General features: G+C 45.0%; 1 protein-coding gene across 1 annotated transcript; it reads left to right on the top strand.

The window, feature by feature from the left end:
• Nucleotides 1-1383: 1383 nt before the first annotated feature.
• Nucleotides 1384-6901, top strand: LOC113239262 (serine/threonine-protein kinase ICK). The gene is made up of 5 exons (XM_026476185.1): nucleotides 1384-2255; nucleotides 3398-3460; nucleotides 3658-3798; nucleotides 4521-4828; nucleotides 5471-6901. The coding sequence occupies exons 1-5, from the start codon at nucleotides 1417-1419 to the stop codon at nucleotides 5530-5532; spliced, it is 1413 nt and encodes a 470-aa protein (XP_026331970.1). The 5' UTR covers nucleotides 1384-1416; the 3' UTR covers nucleotides 5533-6901.
• The last annotated feature ends 458 nt before the right edge of the window (nucleotides 6902-7359 follow it).

Raw genomic sequence — 7359 nt, 5'->3', positions numbered from 1 at the left:
AAATTAATTCGCCAATTTGTCGATGCTAAGTAGCCGATATTCGCTCTAGCCCTAAAATCCTGACCCAAAAACACACAAATGAATTGTTTTACAACTCCATTCCTCACAAAATCCCCAATCAAGTTTGTGATTCCCCAGACATTTTATTAAGTAGCCTAAAATAGCCTTTTCCTTATCACTTTTTAATAACTGCACGACCCCTCTAAGTAGCCTAAATGGCGAAAAATCGCTTAATCTGGCGATGACTGTAACCACATTGTAACTGTCTGTTTTTTTAATTTATTTCATGGACATGGTTGGTCATGGATACAGTTAAATGGGAAGGTAAAGCCACTAATATTTTAAAAAAGGTCAAACTGTCCGTCACAGCTAGTGTTACCAGGGCTGTTATTATTTCTTTCCATCTTCCCTTGAGTCGAAAATTGTGTTTGGTTCCCTGTGACATTGGTGCAAAAGTTATATTGTCTTTTTTCATTTTTAATAATAAGCATTAAATTATTATATAATTTTAAATCTACGAGATTTCTATTATCTAGGAATTTTGGAGCAACGGTTTTTAACCTTTGCCTTTTCCTCTATGGCTCAATTTATATTGCGGCGAAAAGAATGGAAGCGAATTTTGGTAACGATATCATATCATTATCATTGCATAATGAACTCTATGATCAATTATATATAACGTACAAACTAGATACGAGCCAAAATGTTTCGCGGAATACTCGTGTATGCTATGTACAGATATCGTTACAAAAATTCGTTTTCATCGTTTCCATATGGTTTCCATCCATAAATTGAGCCTAACGGAGCGAATTAAAAAAAAACAACAATGTAGCACCACTAGAATCCATACTAGAATGAAATAACGTTTCACGGGCTGGGCCTTTGCTTTGACAACCCACGTAGTCTGTGTATACAACGGCTGGGTCAAGTGATAGGCATGATAACAGATTGTGCTAGCATGCCAGAGGCACTGGCGATGGCGTACTTGGAAACAAGGAATGGTTGCAACACAATGATAATAATAGTTCAATATGAATGAGGAATAATACGATAAAAAATCATTTACTATGGCTACAAATTGTAACGTTTTAGTTGTGTTGCTATGGTTACTGATTTGAAATGAAAATGACGCAATTTCAATCAAGAAATATATGTTTAAACTTGTAGTTTTTGATATAAACTTTGAAAACCATTCATAGAAAGTAAAATAAATTTGCAAAAAGAATATTTTCGAAGAGATGTGTGGCTAGCTAGGTCGCAAAAATTAGGTATACATATATAATAACATGTCGGTGCAGAGGATTCTACAATTTGACTGAGTGTAAATTACATCAACCGTGGATCAAATAGTATAATCTAGTAATACAATTGTGATAACGACGCAAGAATGGCGCGGTAAAGGCGGTGCGCGGCGCCATGAACCGGTACGTGGTGCTGCAGCAGCTTGGGGACGGCACTTATGGCTCCGTGGTGCTGGCGCAGCGCCGCGACACCGGAGAGAAGGTGGCCATCAAACGTATGAAACGCAAGTACTACTCGTGGGACGAGGCCATGAACTTACGCGAGGTGAAATCGCTTAAGAAGCTTAACCACGCCAACATAGTGAAATTGAGGGAGGTGATCCGAGAGAACGACACGCTCTATTTCGTGTTTGAGTACATGCGAGGCAACCTCTACCAATTAATTCGCGACGCCGAGCGGCCGTTCGCCGAACCTGTGTTGCGCAACATACTGTTCCAAGTGCTGCAAGGCCTGGCGCACATGCACCGACACGGGTTCTTCCATCGTGATCTCAAGCCCGAGAACCTTCTGTGTTGCGGGCCCGAGCTGGTCAAGATCGCCGACTTGGGGCTGGCGCGTGAGGTGCGTTCGCGGCCACCCTACACCGAGTACGTGTCGACGCGCTGGTACCGCGCGCCCGAGGTGTTGCTGCGAGACACGCGGTACGGCGCACCCATCGACCTCTGGGCGCTTGGTTGCATCATGGCCGAGTTATATACGGCGCGGCCGCTCTTCCCTGGTAACTCGGAAATCGACCAGCTGCACCGCATCTGCGCCGTGCTGGGCACGCCCGACCGTGACGCCTGGCCAGAGGGCTACGCGCTGGCGGAAGCGCTACGCTTCCGCTTTCCGAGCGCGGGAGCCGTGCCACTGGCGCGCGTGGTGCCCACAGCCTCGCCACCTGCGCTGGCGTTACTCACCGCGCTACTTCGCTACCCCCCACGCGACCGCCCCACCGCGCCACAGGCCTTACGGTGCGTAATACTGGCGCAAGGTGCCCAAGTGTTCAGTTTTTTTAACCTTAGCTAATTTTCCATAACTCATGCTCTGAACAGACTGACGTCCGGTTAGGTTCCGTAACAGTTACGTATTTCGGCAAATCTATATACCTAATAATAATCGAGGATTTTTGTTAAGTAGGTAGGTATTTCTATTATGCAATCTGGGGAAATGCCCTAAAATCTGGTGATCGAAGCATTTATCTATCATACATGTTGCATTTTGAATGACCTACCGAACTTCCGCTCACTCACTCAAAAGAGTAGAAAATATGTGCAATTTTTTTTTTTTATTTAATTATAGATACGTGTTATAAATTAAATGGACACGTGAGCAAATAGGATGTGATATGCAGGCACAAGGATTGACAAACAAACTCTATAGAACTTAACAAATAGGAGGATATATACTAAATGTTTAATGCTTTTTGGGCAACAATTACAATAAATAATAAAGTACCTATTGAGAATTGAATGACAAAAGTCACAGTCGCTACAAAATTGTATATAAAATGTTCCACACCAAAATTGGAATTGATAGATGGATTGCTCAAGTTAATTCGCTCGCGGTGAAGTGGGGTCGTGAAGACAGGCTTGTAAAGTGGTTTCCCACTGGCGAGGCGAGAATTGAAATCTCGTCGGCCTATTCCCAACAAAAATTGTTATTAAGAGCACGAGCTCGCGCTGTGGTTGTTGATAGTGACGATTCAGTTCGTCTAGCGATAAAGTTGTGGCTGAAGTCACAAGTCTCGTAAATTATTATTATTAAATATGTTAACGGAAGGAGAATCTATATACCCCACAATCTCGCGATTTATATTAATAGTCATTGCGAGATCGTGTGGTCACTCGCGAGCTCGCGCGAGAAATCGTGTTTCCGTTGCAAAGTACCTGTAACACTCTATGTAGGCAATAGTACGGTTCAATGTTACATAAACAAATATATCAATACTCGCCTTGCCCTATCCCCTTCAGTCCAGATCATTTCCACCGAAGATGCGCTAGGAGAGAAATTTGCAATAGAAATTTTATACAATTTGCCTTAAAGTCTCGCATGATACTCTCGCTCGTGTTGTGACAGACAGGACCATTAACGTTTTGATGTTTATGTTTTGTAGGTTCCCTTACTTCGCCGTGGGTGCCGCGCTCGTGTTGCCTCCGCCAATGTCGCGCGCTAGAAGGTATCTAACTCGGTTAATTCTTACGATTATCACTAGTTTAGTTACAGGTTAATATTTATGGCACGGCTTTTGCGAGTCTTCCTGGAAACTGATGATAATCGTTTAGTGAACAACCACATATCTCGGAATCGGGTAATGTTTCTTCGTAGGAGATAAAGAATACAAGTGACCAATGCCAATACTATATTACTTTGTAGAAGCGCCGCTCGAGCTGAAACCGAGAACGCGCCCCCTGCGGTAGCCATCGCCCCGCCGCCAGGCTGGACGCCGGCGCCGGCGCCGGCGGCCATCGCCGCGCCGCCAGCACAGCTACGTGATCATTTCGCCGACATTTTGGGGTGAGTCTTAGTTTGACAGGGTCTGTCGCAAGCCTTTTAAGCAAGCTTCCTCTTATGGACTTCCCACTGACCTTTGCAATTGGATTTCAAATTTCTTGAGTGAACGTTCGATTCGAGTGGTCTTAGAACTTTCCGAACATCGGGAGTTAGATTCCTTTTCGTGACATATTAAATACCGATAGCCGACCGTCTTCAGCTACTTGGAATGGACCTGTCGTTGAATCTAAACTTCGACAGAAACATTGAATCCATGGCAAAAAATGCAGCTTGGCATCCTTTCCAAGTTGCCTCTGTTGTACGAAGCACAAGGCGTGTATGGAGTACTGTTGCCATTATGGGATGGCTCTGCTAAATACCAACTGGCCACCTTGGATACAATTGACAAATGTGCCAAGAGGCATATAAGTGAGTTGGAATTAGTAGAGGCGAAGCTACCAGAGCCTTGAACACCGCCGTAAATGCGTTTCGCTTCCACATTTATATGGCGAGCGGCTAGGGAGTGGAATTCCCTGCTTGCGGACTTGTTCCCCGAACGCTACCTATAACTTGGACCTTTTCAAGACGAGAGTGAATAGGCATTATTTAGGTGTGCATGCTACATCGTCACTTTCCATCTGGTGAGATGGAGGTCAAATGCCCAGTTATTTTTTATAAAAAGAAAAGAGTCAGGCGCACAGCGTTGTCGGCGTTCGGTGACGCCCACACTCAGTCGTTGTTTGCAGAGGAGAAGTCGTGCACGAGGCGGGGGGCGCGGGCGGCGCGGCAGGTGACGAAGGGCTGGACGGCCGTGAGGTGCTGCGGCGCGAATGGCGCTCCGAGCCGCGCGGCCGCAGCGTGCTGGGCGCGCTGCAGCCGCCGGCGCTCCGAGGGGCGATGCCGCTGCGCGCGCACGCGGGCGCGGCGCTGCAGGGGCTCGCGCCCGCCGGGCCCGCCGCCGCCGCCGCGGCCTACTTGGGTGCGTCGCGCTACGTGGCGGGCTCTCGCATCGCCAGCGCGCTCCTCCCACCGCTCGCGCTGCGGCCGCATTGCGGCAAGCCTCGCAACGCCCCCGGCTGGGGGGTGCCGCTCGGGCTGCCTCCTGCCTGCAGCTGCTCCTGCCTGCAGCCTGCTCGCTTTTATCGGAAAGTACAAGGGAGCTATAAACCTGAGCAGCGTGCTGTGGCGGTAGTAGCATTTGGAATTCTGTTAGGTTCTGAATACGAGTTAGGTACGAGTACCTTGATAATATAAGTGCTTCCTATTCGACATCAATAAATACACAGCTCCTGAGTTAGTAGGCGTGCCGCAGTAACTGCTCGCGGTCTCGACTGCGTTGCAAGCAGTTGTATAAATATCGACTTCGCATGAAATGCAGAAGGAGGTCACTAGGTGTTCACCGCTACGTGTAACACTAATTAAAACTACATTGTTTTTATAAATGAATAATGCATTTAAGAAAAAATATTATTACCTACAGAACGTGAATATTTAGTCAATAATTTGGCATTCTTATAAAATATTAATACTATACTTTAGATACATATTGAATTTGTAACTTGTAACATTCTCATTATTGTAGTCAATTAACATTTATTGCGAAACATGTCTGTACCGGCACTGTTTTGTTATAATGTGTCAAGCAAATAGCGAATTCTTGTTGTTATACTTTGTCGTTGGTGACCCGTTGTTGCAGAAGCCGCGGCTGTGGGCAGCGGCGCGGCGCGCGTCGACTGGGCGGCCAAGTACCTGCGCTGAGCCTCGACCGGCCTCGGCGCCGGCGCTGCCCATTGTTGTTGTAGTTCGTGTTGCGTCGCTTAAGCTAACGTTTGTAGACATTACTTCGCAATAGGGTACCTACGTGCTACTTACATCGATATAGGTACTTGATTACGGGTGTAAGTAGTCTAGTCTACTATATTCGATTTTGAATATCGTACGTATTGGTTGTTGTACAAATGAAATGAAATGAAATGTCAATTACGTACCCGTTATTAATGCATCGCCTTATGAGAACGCCGAACGCAGTCAACGAAGAAAGTTCAGTTCGCTCAGTCTAGAAAAAGTAAACTACCGTTACGGCGTAACAACTTCGGTTACAACTTTGGTTTCTCTCGCCGGATGTGGCAATTGCAGTACGTTCAGGTGGGTCAATAATAGGTACGTTGAGAAACCACTTTATAAAACAAATTATTATTTTTAAGTATTCCTCTAATGTGCTATAGAAGACAAACATATAAAACTGTAGACAAACTACGCTGACGTGCCTTGTGCGTACGTGTGAAACAGAAGAACATCGTGGTGATGCAAATTCCCGTCATACAGGGGCCACCTAAAGATATTGAAAGCTGTCAAAACATAATATTATTAGCTCACCATTCATATCGCGTTCAAATTTGCATACAAAAAAAAGGCAACTAGATACTTCAGACTGTGTGTGCGCGCTTGTATTGGCAGAACTCCAAAATTGTTTGTGGAATGTAATGTCAAGATGTATTAAGGCAAAACCGGCATTCTCAACAATATCTTGTCCTAAGAATGTGGTTCTCCCGCGGGAGCCAGCACTATGTACCGTTGTGGTCAATCGTTAATCAGTGGGTGTTTACTCAAGATTACTCCAGCATACAGGGTTCAACTTCAACAGTGGTGGAAGAGCGGTGGACTCTAAAACTCTAGTTTATTGTCCTCTATATGTACCAACTCACCTCACCGAGTGTAATAGAGTATACCGACAGTGTACGGTTCTTAATAAGAAAGGGCCCGAAGAAGACGTGGACGCCCTAAAATTTACCGCGTTGGAAAATCAATAAAGAAAATAAAAAACGGCTGAAAATTTCACCAAACCCTTGCCAAAGAAGAATATCTTGAAGACAAATAGTGTCCCTAGTGCGAAAGAGTTGAAATTTTTCTTCTTACCCTCTCACGTGTATTGATGTAACATTATATGAACAAATACATACTTAAAAATAATAATATTACTTTATCATAAATTGGTTTGTCTACGTATATTGCCCATAGCGCCATTCTGTAACAATTGTCAGTAAAAAGTCTAACTGCTTGAAGAGTGTTTCCCTTACAACATTGGTACCTCTATCGACATCGCCACCGCCATTTAGGCATAGGCCACTCACCAATAACCGTAGTATTAACCGCCCTAAGCCGGGCAAAACTGCGCGACAATAGCGACAGTTGGGTTTGAAAAACATCTTGTGTGCCTTTTGTTTAACATTAAACAACATTTTGTTATTTGGTACTTGTCTATGCTACTCCTTGCCTTCTGTCCGCGGAAGATGTAGTTTTCTTTCATACTTATACATAGAATATATGTAGTGGCCTCTGTACTTACACTTTCAGCTAGCGCTGTGTAAAACGCTTATTACACTACCTAATCAGAAGGGACTTGAGCAAAGGGTGGGCGTGGCTCCTGATTAGGGCCCCGCTCGAGCGCTCTTATTAACTTATTTATAAGGCGCTCGAAGCAGGGACCTTTACTCCCTAACCGTGATACACCTCCCTAAGTTTATGTTACGGTCCCTTGAAATGTAATACGCGTTTAATTAACTCGATGTCTATCCCTAGAAGTAG

The sequence above is a fragment of the Hyposmocoma kahamanoa genome, unplaced genomic scaffold (assembly GCF_003589595.1).
Source record: "Hyposmocoma kahamanoa isolate Upper Pololo Valley unplaced genomic scaffold, ASM358959v1 99716, whole genome shotgun sequence".
NCBI classification, from domain to species: Eukaryota; Metazoa; Arthropoda; class Insecta; order Lepidoptera; family Cosmopterigidae; genus Hyposmocoma; species Hyposmocoma kahamanoa.
This window is presented reverse-complemented; position numbering and strand designations above follow the sequence as displayed.